Here is a 13,991-nt window from a genome sequence, read left to right as displayed (position 1 = left end):
GAAGGCATTTAAGATCTTCTGTGTCGTTCAGAACTGGAAAAATAAATAAAGAGAGTTCCATTCTGTTTCTGGGGCTAGAGACGCACAAGGTTCTGATAAATGAAATTTTGCTCCATACAGCCCTGGCTTCAGTGAGTGGTCATTTAAGCCAGACAGTACAATTCAGTATCATGGTGATGTTGGTGTAGGAAGAGATTGATCAGTTCCTATCAAGAAGATTTTGTGCAAGATGGAGGTATTATTGGTACTGCTAGCAGTGGTACTTCCTCGGGCAGTGTGCATGGTTCCTGTTTCTAGATGCAATGTTAGTGACCCTCTTCTTATCCATCACAAGTATTATCAGCCAGGAGACCTTATAATTGGTGGCATTATTTCACACATCTTCCATTTTTTAAGTGCGCTAAACTTCAAACAACGTCTCTCTTCTGAGCTCTTTGATGACCTTGTGTAAGGAGTTGGGTTTTCTTAAGCATATCGTGTATCTGTCCTGATATCCTTCTTTTTCACAGCTTCATTTTATATGCATTTCCAGCTTATATGGAAAATCTTCTGCATGACAGCATTCTGCTCTGTATATGACTGAAAGCATTAATTAAATGGTACATTTATTCTCTCTCAGTTTTGCCTCAGTGTATTAGAACAGCTCCTGTGGGTGATCATAAAAGGCACTATCTGAATTGTCTTGTTACAGCTGAGTTGAATTGTCATAAGCTAGAATTTTCTGAAACGTTTTCAAATTTTTATTATTATTTTTATTTTGAAACTTTCCACAACATTGCAGAATTACAACCCTCTCTTGGGGAAAAAGAAAGCGGGGAAATTACCTCCATGGTTTAGTCATCTGTGAATACGGTGGAGAACATTGGATGCAACAGTTGATCTAGTTTCAGAATTTTTTAGTATTATTTAATACAGTCAAGGGATGCGGGTGGCGCTGTGGGTTAAACCACAGAGCCTAGGATTTGCCAATCAGAAGATCGGCGGTTCAAATCCCTGCGACAGGGTGAGCTCCCGTTGCTCTGTCCCTGCTCCTGCCAACCTTGCAGTTCGAAAGCACACCAGTGCAAGTAGATAAATAGGTACCGCTCTGGCGGGAAGGTAAACGGTGTTTCCATGCGCTGCTCTGGTTCACCAGAAGCGGCTTAGTCATGCTGGCCACGTGACCCGGAAGCTGTACGCCAGCTCCCTCGGCCAGTAAAGCAAGATGAGCACCACAACCCCAGAGTCGGCCACGACTGGACCTAATGGTCAGGGGTCCCTTTACCTTTACCTTTATTCTGTATTACACCAATCTACCAAGATTGGGGACTCAGGTGGCGCTGTGGGTTAAACCACAGAGCCTAGGACTTGCCGAGCAGAAGGTTGCGGTTCGAATCCCCGCGACAGGGTGAGCTCCCGTTGCTCGGTCCCTGCTTCTGCCAACCTAGCAGTTCGAAAGCACGTCAAAGTGCAAGTAGATAAATAGGTACTGCTCCGGCGGGAAGGTAAACAGCGTTTCCGTGCGCTGCTCTGGTTCGCCAGAAGCGGCTTTGTCATGCTGGCCACATGACCCGGAGGCTGTACGCCGGCTCCCTCGGCCAATAAAGTGAGATGAGCGGCACAACCCCAGAGTCGTTTGCGACTGGACTTAACTGTCAGGGGTCCTTTACCTTTACCTTTACCTTATATTTGGGGAACCTAAAGGGTTTACTGAATGTAGTAGCATGGCATCTGATTCTGTGTTGCTAGATTTCCCCATGAAAAACGTCAGGAACAGGCTATAATAAAGTGAACTTCTTATTAAATTTGTTGCTGAATTGTATAAAATATAAATGCTGGTTAACTAAGGCAGCTATTTGGCTTGAGAGCAGTACATGTGAAAAGGATCTAGGAGTCTTGGTTGACCACAAACTTGACATGAGCCAACAGTGTGATGCGGCAGCTAAAAAAGCCAATGCAATTGTGGGCTGCATCAATAGGAGTATAGCATCTAGATCAAGGGAAGTAATAGTGCCACTGTATTCTGCTCTGGTCAGACCTCACCTGGAGTACTGTGTCCAGTTCTGGGCACCACAGTTCAAGAAGGACACTGACAAACTGGAACGTGTCCAGAGGAGGGCAACCAAAATGGTCAAAGGCCTGGAAACGATGCCTTATGAGGAACGGCTAAGGGAGCTGGGCATGTTTAGCCTGGAGAAGAGGAGGTTAAGGGGTGATATGATAGCCATGTTCAAATATATAAAAGGATGTCACATAGAGGAGGGAGAAAGGTTGTTTTCTGCTGCTCCAGAGAAGCGGACACGGAGCAATGGATCCAAACTACAAGAAAGAAGATTCCACCTAAAACATTAGGAAGAACTTCCTGACAGTAAGAGCTGTTCGACAGTGGAATTTGCTGCCAAGGAGTGTGGTGGAGTCTCCTTCTTTGGAGGTCTTTAAGCAGAGGCTTGACAACCATATGTCAGGAGTGCTCTGATGGTGTTTCCTGCTTGGCAGGGGGTTGGACTCCATGGCCCTTGTGGTCTCTTCCAACTCTATGATTCTATGATTCTATGATTCTATTTGGATTAGAAGTTATTTTTGAAATTAAGAGAAGAGGGGTTGCCACTTCAAGGTTGTATTTTCTCTCATTTTAGGCTACTGACTCACCACTACCAGCACATCCTGGCCTTGGTATTTGCTCTGAAAGAGATAAATGAAAATCCCCGGATCTTACCCAACATCAGCCTTGGCTACCACCTCTATAACAGTGGTTTCAGTTCCAGTGCAACATATCTTGCCTCCATGGAACTCCTCTCCACAAAGGGCAAATTCTTCCCTAACTACAAGTGTGATGTCCAGGACAATCTTATAGCAGTCATTGGAGGACCTAATTTTGATGTTGATCTCAATATGGCAATTATGCTGTGGAACTACAAGATTCCACAGGTAAGTTGTGCTCACGCAAAAAATAAAGCATCGTCCAACCCAGCATTTTAGATTTAGTAAACATTAGAAAACTGCATATATAATAGGGATGGACTGTGCAGTTAATTACATGACATTTCCTGGCACTGAAAGAGCAGTCCACTCCTTCCTTTTCTATCCCATTGCATCCCTTTGTCTGCCATTTCACCCCATTTTGTCCTTCCCCTTCACTTTTCTGCTCACTTTTTATACAAAACGGACAATTTCAGTGTGTTTAAATACCGTATTTTTTGCTCTATAAGACTCACCTTTTCCCACCCAAAAAGTAAGGGGAAATGTGTGTGCATCTTATGGAGCGAATACAGGCTGCACAGCTATCCCAGAAGCCAGAACAGCAAGAGGGATCACTGCGCAGCGATCCCTCTTGCTGTTCTGGCTTCTGAGATTCAGAATATTATTTTTTCTTGTTTTCCTCCTCCAAAAACTAGGTGCGTCTTATGGTCTTTACAAGAAACACAGAATTCTGTGCATGGAAATGCATTGCAAAACCAGGAAATGTGCACACTCCCAATGGGAACTGTGTTTCAATCCACAACCAAATTCAAGAATATCAGATCAGGTTGGATCAAGCAAATTCTTCCCCAATTTATGTCCAAATACAAAGCCTAGGATACAAAGGATGGGGCAATTGATGCCCCGAAAGGGAATTTCACAACTGAGGGGATTTTGAGGAGAGGTTTGAGAAATAGTATCTCTGTTGGATATGTGAAGTCTATGCCTTAAAAATTAATAATATATTGAACCCTTCTGGTTCATGAAAGAAACAAAATGAAATCTAGATTGGAACACTGTATTTAGGCATATGTGTTTTCTTTTGACAATACAGTTAAACCTTGGTTCCCGAATGGCTCCGTTTTCGAGCGTTTCGGCTCCTGAACGCAAAAAACCCACAAGTCAATGGTCCAGTTTTCGAACGTTTTTCGGAACCTGAACATCCAACACGGCTTCCGCTTGAATGCAAGAAGCTCTTGCAACCAATCGGAAGCCATGCCTCGGTTGTCAAACATCTTGGAAATGAAGAATGGGCTTTCAGAACGGATTACGTTCAACAACCGAGGTTTGACTGTACACACAAAACATACATACATACATACATACATACCATTTTCCATCTGCTCTTTACTTAGCTCCCATATGGTTCTGCTCTTGTAGTAGATTGCAAAGATCAAGGAGTCTTCTTTCACCAGATGTTCCCAGATGTGGACCATCAGTATAAAGGGATTCTCCAGTTACTTCTTCATTTCAGGTGGACATGGATTGGGGTGCTTTATCTGGATGATGACACTGGAGAGAGGTTTTCCCAGATTGTGCTTCCCACGTTTTCCCAGAGTGGCATCTGCTTTGACTTCATAGAAAAATTCCCCAAACTCTCTTTTTCCGATGACGTTCCTCAAATGGTGGAAAATGGAATTGAAAAATCTAAGATGATCATGAATAGCACAGCTAGCGTCTTGATTGCACATGGTGAAATTCAGACCATGATTGTTGTGAGAATGTTACTATTCATCCCAACATTTATGGACATGCCACTTAAGACAAAAGTCTGGATTATGACAGCACAGATGGACTTCGCATCTCTTCCCTTTCAGAGTAATTGGGACATAGATTTCCTCCAGGGTGCTATATCGTTTGCAGTAAGTTCAACGGAGCTGCAGACATTCCATAAATTTCTTCGTGCAATAAATCCTACCTTGGAAAAGGAATATGACTTTATCAGAGTCTTCTGGGAACGGGCATTTAGCTGCTTATTTCCAGGTCCTCTGGTAGACAACATGGGTGGGAGAATTTGTACTGGAAGGGAAAAGCTGGAGACTCTCCCTGCCTCAGTTTTTGAAATGAGCATGACCGGCCACAGTTACAGTGTCTACAATGCTGTCTATGCTGTGGCGCATGCTCTGCATGAAATTTATCTGTTCGACTCCAAGCACAGAGGAAGGGCAAATAAAGGAAGGTGGACATTTTCATATCAACAGAGATGGCAGGTAATATCCTGAGCAGACTCCTTCAGGAGAGCTTTCTACACTGTTGTAAGTCGTCAAGTCTTTTTTTAGCCTACCATTGAACTTTTGTATCCCTTTTTAAATACACACGTGTATTTAACAAAAAGGATGCGGGTGGCGCTGTGGGTAAAACCTCAGTGCCTAGGACTTGCCGATCATATGGTCGGCGGTTCGAATCCCCGCGGCGGGGTGAGCTCCCGTCTTTCGGCACCAGCTCCTGCCCACCTAGCAGTTCGAAAGCACCCTTAAGTGCAAGTAGATAAATAGGTACCGCTTTATAGTGGGAAGGTAAACGGCGTTTCCGTGGGCTGCCCTGGTGCAGGCTCGCCAGAGCAGCTTCATCACGCTGGCCACGTGACCCGGAAGTGTCTCCGGACAGCGCTGGCCCCCGGCCTCTTAAGTGAGATGGGCGCACAACCCTAGAGTCGGACACGACTGGCCCGTACAGGCAGGGGTACCTTTACCTTTACCTTATTTAACAAAAAACATACTGTGTTTTTAAGTATCTTAAACCTTCACATTTTTTCTTTTTTCTTTTTTCTCTTTACTTACCTCTTTCAGCTGCACCATTATCTGAGAAGTGTTTCCTTTAACAATACTGCTGGGGAAACCATTTCCTTTGATGAAAATGGGTCATTAGCAGCTGGATTTGATATTATCAACTGGGTCACTTTCCCAAACCAATCCTTTCTCAGAGTGAGAGTTGGAAGCGTAGGCCCACAGGCCCCCAAGGAAAATGTGCTCGCTATTTATGAAGATATCATTGTATGGCCAGACAAATTCAAGCAGGTAGGGTCCATGCTTATCTTGGAATGCATTGGCTCATTTTACAAATGTTGAGAAAGTGGGACTCAGGGGAAGCAAACTGTAAGTGATGCCATTGTGTGATTCCAGCCTTAGCCCGTTTTTAAAATCCAGAGTGACTCAGGAGAAGCAAACTCCCCAAATGTATTTCCTGAGAGCATTTCCAAATTAGTGTCTTCTTTCATTTATGGACAGATGCCGCCTCTTTCTGTGTGTAATGACAATTGCCATTTGGGGTCCAGTAAGACTAGGAAGGAAGGGGCGCCATTCTGCTGCTATGATTGCCTTCCATGCCCAGAAGGAAAGATCTCAAACAAAACAGGTAAGAGATATTAGTGTTGGGGTGCTTCCAAGGAGATGGGGGCAATTGGCAGGTCCCCAGCTGGCTCCAGCCCACCAGCCGGCAGCCGGTGAACTCTGGTCCTTGGAACAGCATGTATCTGTGACCCGAGTTTCTGAAGCTTTCAGAAACTGAGCACGCAAGCCAGCAGAGTTAAGAACTCTTCGCAACAGAAGGGAAGAGAGAGGCATATGTAAAGCGTATTTACAAACATTTTATTCAGCATCAGGACAAAGGAAAAACATGTCTGCTCCCCTTCGTGTCCAAGCAAAAAGCATAAGCAAAAGCTATACAAAACGGAAGTTCCCTGCAGGCTGTGCTGGAATGTAAACAGACATGTGACCATTAGTACAGAGTAGGTTTCTAAAAAATGCATGCTGGCTCTGATTCACAGTATCCAAAGCTACTCAGTTGTGATGAAGATGATGGCCTCATCTGAGATAGAAAGTAAAAGGATATTGTAGTATACCCAACAAAAACTGAGATGATGCTAACTTCCCAGTTGTGATATGCAAGGAGAGCAGTGATGAGGCTGAGCTTTCCTTTGGACCAGATGTTCTGAAGAAGTGAGTTTTAGTTCAAAAAAGCTGATGCCATAAAAATGCACAAGTCCTTAAGGTGTCACAAGATTATTTTTTATTTCTATGATCTCTGTTTCTGACCCAGCCATAACTTATTACAAACACAGTTACATGGTACATCAGGCATCCCCAAACTCGGCCCTCCAGATATTTTGGGATTACAGTGTCCATCATCCCTGACCACTGGTCCTGTTAGCTAGGGATGGTGGGAGTTGTAGTCCCAAAACATCTGGAGGGCCGAGCTTGGGGATGTCTGTGGTACGTCAAAGGACCAGCCTCCCTCTAGGACTTTAAAAAATGTTAAGAATCACAATTGTTCACACGAATCAAACATAAATACCAATTACCAAAAAATATTCAGGACCAAAGAAAAGGTCCAATGACTTCAATAACATGACATTTGAAGGAGCCTGATGTTCTCTGTAGTTTCTTCCCTGTATCTTTCTCCCCTAGCACCCTATGCTGAGATAGGGTTTTGAATGCTAAGGGTTGTTTAATGTATATATCAAAAGCCATGTTTTCTTTTCCAGACATGGACGTCTGTATTCAATGCCAAGAAGATCAATATCCAAACCGTGGCCAGGATTTATGCGTTCCAAAAAAGATAAGCTTCTTGTCTTATGACGAACCTTTGGGGACCAGTCTGGCCATTTTTGCTCTTTCCTTCTCTTTCCTCACAGCTCTGGTACTTGGAGTCTTCATTAAGCACAAAGACACTCCCATAGTCAAAGCCAACAACCGGAGCCTCACCTACGGTCTCCTCATCTCCCTACTGCTCTGCTTCCTTTGCGTATTCCTATTCATTGGTCAGCCTGAGAAGATACCATGCCTCTTTCGACAACCTGCCTTTGGCATTATCTTCTCAATGGCAGTTTCTTGTGTCTTGGCCAAAACCATCACCGTCATCATGGCTTTCGCGGCGACCAAGCCTGGGTCCAGGATGAGGAAATGGATAGGGAAAAGACTGGCCTTTTCCATTGTTCTGTCGTGCTCCCTTATTCAAACCACTATTTGTGCTGTGTGGCTGGCAACCTCTCCCCCATTCTTGTATTTTGACATGCACTCAATGACCGAAGAAATTGTTCTGGAATGTAATGAAGGTTCAGTTATTATGTTCTACTGTGTCTTGGGCTTTATGGGCTTCCTAGCCATTGTCAGCTTCACTGTGGCTTTCCTAGCCAGGAAGTTGCCTGACAGTTTTAATGAAGCCAAGTTTATCACCTTCAGTATGCTTCTGTTTTGCAGTGTTTGGTTGTCCTTTGTTCCCACCTACCAGAGCACCAAGGGAAAATACATGGTGGCCGTGGAGATCTTCTCCATCTTAGCTTCCAGTGCAGGGTTACTGATTTGTATATTTTTACCCAAATGCTATATCATTGTGGTTAGGCCTGAGTTGAACACTAGGGGGCAGCTAATTCAAAGAATAAATTAAAGGTACTAAACAGTAGGTGCCTATGCCTCACATTCTGCTAAAATCAGTTATTTATTTTAAGGCATTGGAGATAGTCATGAACAACTTATTCAACTCATATAAACAGTTGTTAACCAGAACTAATCCTTTCTGGAAGTTTATTGTCTGATTTCATATTCCGCCTCCCTACATTAGAGTGCATGTGGCGTGAGGAAAGGGGTTTAGTCGAGCACAGTTTACAAACTCTACCCTTCATACCTTCAATCATCAAATAAGAATTGTATGACAAAGCCAGGAGATAATCCAGTTTGGCTCATTTCTGAGGTGGTTTATTTGTGGTGTTTTCAGAAATTTAGTCCATAATTATTACAGAATGATATGCTTCTCATCTATGAATTTAGAAGATAAGCCAACCCTGGGATTTGAAAACTCTAGATTTTATAGTGTACCCTCTCCCCAAGAGATCCTCCCTGGGCTATAAGGTTTGTGATAACCGTTGTCCTATTATTAATATTCCCACTTGGGCAAACTACACCACGCTGGTTCAGAGCAGAAGGAGGTGGCAGTGATGAGCACGAGGCAGGAGAAGAGCAGCTTCTTGAAGCAAGTATTGCCTTGCCTCTCTCTCCTATCCTCACCATCCTTCCTTCCTTTTACTGCTGCCCCCACTCCACATATCTGCTAAGATCCCAAGGGGAAACAGCCTCCCATTGGCAGACAGAGGGATAGCGAAGGCTGGGGGCCAGTGCTCTCCCGGCTTCTGACAGGGATGTGGCCACTGTCCTGCTGGTGGCAGAGAGGTCTTCTCTGGCCATTTTCCCACACTTCTGAGGGATGTTGACCGCAGAGACTGCTCTTCCATTGTAACAGCCTTCTCTTCACTGCTTTTCTGGAGCGGTAGGGACAGCTTCTGGGTATTTAAAGATAAACTAACTTCCATAAATATTAGGATATTTGGGGGAGTCTCATTCCTAACACCCCTCGCCTCTTCTGATGTTACAATACTAGCCATTCACTAAGCTTTCAATTGTATCTGATGTACTTCATACAGCACCTGGTAAATTCGATGAATTCTCAGGATGCAGGTGTATTGCAATCACCCAAATCATAACTTAGCAGCCCAGCCCCTTATTTTTCCCATAACTAAAAATAATCTATAAATGTCACAAAGCACCTCTTTCTTGGAAGCCAGAGGAAAAAAGAACATTTAGAAGCATGGAAAATTGTGTTATGCTGAGTTACCAGTGTTTCCCAACCTTGGGCCTCCAGCTGTTTTTGGACTACAACTCCCATCATCCCTAGCTAGCAAGACCAGTGGTCAGGGATGATGGGAATTGTAGTTCAAAAACAGCTGGAGGCCCAAGGTTGGGAAACACTGAGTTAGACTATTAGTATGCTCAACACTGAACAGTCAGTGACTAAGGAACACAGGTGGCGCTGTGGTGTAAACCACCAAGTGTCTGGGGCTTGCCAATTGTAAGGTTAGCAGTTCAAATTTGCACAATGGTGTGAGTTCCTGTTGCTCTGTCCCAGCTCCTGCCAACCTAGCAGTTTGAAAGCACACCAGTGCACGTAGATAAATAGGTATTGCTGCGGCAGGAAGGTAAACGGTGTTTCCGTGCACTCTGGTTTCCATCACAGTGTTCCATTGTGCCAGAAGCGGTTAAGTCATGCTGGCCACATGACCCGGAAAGCTGTCTGTGGACAAACGCCAGCTCCCTTGGTCTGAAAACAGAGATGAGTGCTGCACCCCAAAGTTGAATTCGACTGGACTTAACCACCCAGGGGCCCTTTATGTTCACCATTCATAGTGCATAAACATAATTACTGTAGCATATCCAAGAAGCCCTGGCAGATATGGGTGACCAGGTGCAGCTAAGTCAACTCTGATAACTTGATGAGTTATCCTTTGTACTCCTCTCCTAAAAGTTCCTTCTGAAGCCTTACAGATTTGATTAGGTGCATGTGTGTAGGAATTTAGTTTGACCAAACTGCAGGAGGCAGTGGAAGACAGGAGTGCCTGGCATGCTCTGGTCCATGGAGTCACAAAGAGTCGGACACGACTAAACGACTCAACAACATTGTATGCAGCTATTTAGAAAGGGATGTTGGAGGCCAAGCTCCGTGAGGAAGAGAAACAGAAGCGGTCGCTATCTCCACCCCTTTTTCTGGCTGGGTTTCTACGTTTGCCATTCTTCTGACAGGCAGAAACTCAGTAAGTGGAGAGGATGTGATTCCTTGAATTGAATGTGCTTCGCTAACTTAGATCCATAAATTTTATTGGGTCTGCTCCATGAGCATGACCAGCACTGGAAACAACCCATTGTAATTGATTGCTTTGAAGTCATTTCTGCAACAGGTACAGCCATTTTTAATTCCCACCCCCATCCCTGTCCCTTATTTTGCCTGACCAGATGTGGCAACCCTGCTCTGAACACCTCTGAACACTGGCTGCCAGGAATTGCAGGAGGGGAGAGTTGCATTCCAGTCCTGGTTCATCCCATATATTCTGTGGGTTTTCCACAATGTGCACCTTGTCGGCCACGGTGAGAAGAGGGTGCTGGACTAGACCATAGCTGTCAACTTTTCCCTTTTCTTGTGAGGAATCCTATTCAGAATAAGGGAATCTCCCTTTTAAAAAGGGAAACGTTGACAGCTATGGACTAGATGGGCCATTGTCCCAATCCATCATGTTCTCATGTGTGTCACATTTGCTGCTATATAAGAGAACCTTTTGGTCATCCTTTCCACTGTGGTAAACATCTCTCTGCCTTTTGTCGCATTAGACCCGAGGTGTGAAAGATGTAAGGCAGAAACCAACTGGGCGGGGGGAATTATCTAGTGAACATTGATCTGACAGCATCTTCTCCACTTCCGCTGTTGTCTGCTAACACGCATGGTGATCGCTCAGAATGTTACTGCTAGGGAACCTCTGTTATTCATTATTTTTGAAGGGGTGGTAAATATTGTCTCCTTGCTTTCAAGAATGAAGAATCGGAGGAGTCTCAAACCTTTGACATGGTTTATTTATCTGTTGCATTTATGTTTCACCTTTTCCTCCAAGTTCCCTCCAGGTGTGGTTGGACTCCAACTGCCGCCACCACCACCACTATCTCCCACCTACTGGACCAACCAATTGGCTAAAACCACTAAACATCACCATCTCATACAGTAACAAACCTGAGAAAGTTTTCAATCCAATGTGGTATTCCTGTTCAGTAGGCATGCTTTTAAAAGGCAATCTGGAGGTTCCCAACAGGGAAAGCTTTGTTGTTCCTTGCCATGTGGGGGAAGGAAAGAGTCTCTCTTTAATGTAGGCAAGCCGTGGCTGCTTTGCAAACCGGACAGGGTCTTTTCCAACCAACCAGACCGGGGTCGGCAAACATTTTTGGGCGTTGGGTGGATTTGAAATTTTGTGGCTGCTAGTTACAAAATGGCTACTGTGGGGTGCGGGGTATAGCACAAAATGGCTGCCGTGGGATATGGGACGTGGCACAAAATGGTTGTCACAGCTAATAAGGAGCACCAGCCACCTCCTCCAATGGAAATAAAAGCCTGTATTTCAGCCGCCGCCACAATGCGCTCAGAGGGAAGATCTTGGCGCCTCTCCTCTGTCTGGAATGGAAGGGAGTAGCCGGGGGGGGGGGTCCGATCTCAAATGTGGCAGAGTTGTGGTAAGAGAGTCTGAGCCACTGCAAGCAGGAAGAGCAAACAGTCCCTCACATCCTGTGGCTTTTCAAAAAGGAGATATTTATCAAAACCTATTGCAGAGGCCACCATAGTAATTACTGGTGGGCGCCCATGGGCTCCATGTTAGCGGTTCGTGGTTCTACGCCGACTCAACACTGGTCTCCAACTTTCCTTTCCAGAACGTTTAACGAGATGATGGTGGCAACCTGGAGGCCCAGACCCACGACCATGGCGGTCCTCACCCAGGAGAAGCAGCTACATCCATCTGCAGGGGGGGGGGGGGAGAGGAGGAGGAGATGGATGGAAGAGGTCTTTCAAAATGGAGAATGGTGGACTTTCAGACCCAACTGTTATCCATAGCCTCTCACCCAATTGCTGCTTAATTCTGTTAACTTATATTTACTTGTCACAATCTGACATACTGATGAGACGGGGGGGGGGCGGAATTAGCTCCCCCTGAAACACTGCTGTTTGCCCAAGTGTTCAAAACTGTGCCCATTGCTAATCCTACTCAGAGTAGATCCACTGAAGTTAACATCCATGACTGATCTGGACTTATTCCTTTCAGTGAGCCTACTCTGGCTAGAACTTACTTAGAGGCAACCCTATTTTCAATCTTTTTCAACTGCATCATATATTTTCTCTATTTTTCTCAAAATAATCCATTTTTACCTTCGTTTTTAGTACACTGCAAGTGTTACTCAAATCCTGCCCAAGTTTTTAGTTGTTTACAGTGTTCTGTTAAGTAATTTGTAAATTTAGGACGCACCCTATTCTCCTGACTGCAATCAGGTTTAGCTGTTTTTAATAGTGCGCTTTTATCTGTCCTCGGACTTCATGGAGAAAGATGGATAAGAAATCTAAGCAATGTTAAAGCTGCTGCTGCTGCTACTACTAAAACAAAAATGCAGTCCCATGGCCCTCAGAAGAAGCCCTATAAGGCCCAGGGAATGAATTACATTGTACGATATACTGAATGTTTTCCAGTAAGATGCAGTTCCACAGCTAAAAGGGTGGGTCTTGAGGCTACCCACTAAACTGGTTTGCCAAGGTGTCTTGGGGTGCCAGGCTATGGAGAAATATCTGGGATACCTTAATTTTGGTGGGTGTCTGACCCACTCGGATAAAAAACTAACAGAGGATTATATTTAACCTGGTCAATTGAACACATTATACTCCTAACTTTAAGGTATTCATATTTAGCTGTATTCAGCAAAGTTCTACTCAGAGTATACCCAGTGAAATGATGGAGCCTAAGATGGAGCAAGCTTATTTCCTGCTTCTCCAGAGGGGAAGACCGGAATCAGACTCAAATTACAAGAAAGGCGATTCTGATTAAGCATTACGAAGAACTTTCCGATGGTAAGAGCCATTCAACAGTGGAACAGGCTCCCTCCTTCATTGGAGGTTTTGAAACAGAGGTTGGAAGACCATCTGTCAGGGGTTTGTTAGCTGTTATTCTTGCAGTGCAGGAGGCCAGACTAGATAGCTCTTGGTGCCCCTTCCAACTTTGCAGTTCTGTGATTCTGTGATGAACAAGAGGTACAACCAGAAAATAGGGAGTCCTTGGGGGTCCCTTCCAACTTTATTATTCTGTTAGTCATGTCCATTGACTTCAGTGGGTTTACTCTGAACGACACCCAGAATCATTATTGCATTTCATAGAATCATGGAATTGTAGAATTGGGATGTACCCCAAGGGTCAACTAATCCAAATAAATGTTATTGATTAGCTGTTTGCTCCATAAAGTGTCTCTAAGCAACTTACAGAAAAAAATATTAAAGCATAACATTTAAAAGTTTTTTTTAAAATTACAATAACAATCCAGAGAATAGACCCTGTAAAACAGTGACAAGATCATGCTAGAATTTCACTGACCTTGAGCTTCATCCTGACAGATGTTGAACACATCAAACGAGATGTTCTTCTGATCAACTGGGTTGCTGACCAGGCAGGTGAAAATGGAATCGGAGGTGTTTGGCCGCCATGACAGGTGAAGATCCTTGTCGTCATTGGTGAGGCGATACCACTCTAAAGCTTCTGAGGTCCTGAGTGGGTTTCTGTTTCCCCAGGAAAAATGCAAATCTGACTTTCCAGACGTCCGACAATGCAGCGTCACATTACATCGGTTGGCAGTGCTGGAAACGATCTGGTGATTTATTTGTGGCGACGGCACTGGCTCTGTTGGATAAAAACGATAGATGTTTGCGCTCTGTGG

The 13,991-nt window shown here is 44.5% G+C and overlaps 2 protein-coding genes across 6 annotated transcripts in view; one reads left to right on the top strand and one right to left on the bottom strand.

Moving 5' to 3' along the window:
* The first annotated feature begins 280 nt into the window (after positions 1-280).
* Positions 281-8,103, top strand: LOC114586873 (vomeronasal type-2 receptor 26-like). Its single transcript, XM_077920611.1, has 6 exons — positions 281-447; positions 2,730-2,907; positions 4,074-4,928; positions 5,508-5,735; positions 5,946-6,072; positions 7,202-8,103. Exons 1-6 carry the CDS (start codon positions 281-283, stop codon positions 8,101-8,103), a joined length of 2,457 nt encoding a protein of 818 aa, XP_077776737.1.
* Positions 8,104-11,090: 2,987 nt separating this feature from the next.
* LOC114587179 (T-lymphocyte surface antigen Ly-9-like) overlaps positions 11,091-13,991 on the bottom strand; it is a 52,562-nt gene continuing 49,661 nt past the window's right edge. For all 5 annotated transcript variants that reach the window (XM_077920599.1, XM_077920595.1, XM_077920596.1 and 2 more), the window contains 2 exons: positions 13,652-13,954; positions 11,091-12,037 (listed from right to left, as the gene is read on the bottom strand). In XM_077920599.1, the coding sequence (XP_077776725.1) occupies positions 11,922-12,037; positions 13,652-13,954 (419 nt within the window). In that variant the 3' untranslated portion in view covers positions 11,091-11,921. The remainder of the gene's footprint in view (positions 12,038-13,651; positions 13,955-13,991) is intronic.

Source organism: Podarcis muralis, chromosome 16 (genome assembly GCF_964188315.1).
Source record: "Podarcis muralis chromosome 16, rPodMur119.hap1.1, whole genome shotgun sequence".
NCBI lineage: Eukaryota > Metazoa > Chordata > Lepidosauria > Squamata > Lacertidae > Podarcis > Podarcis muralis.
This window is presented reverse-complemented; position numbering and strand designations above follow the sequence as displayed.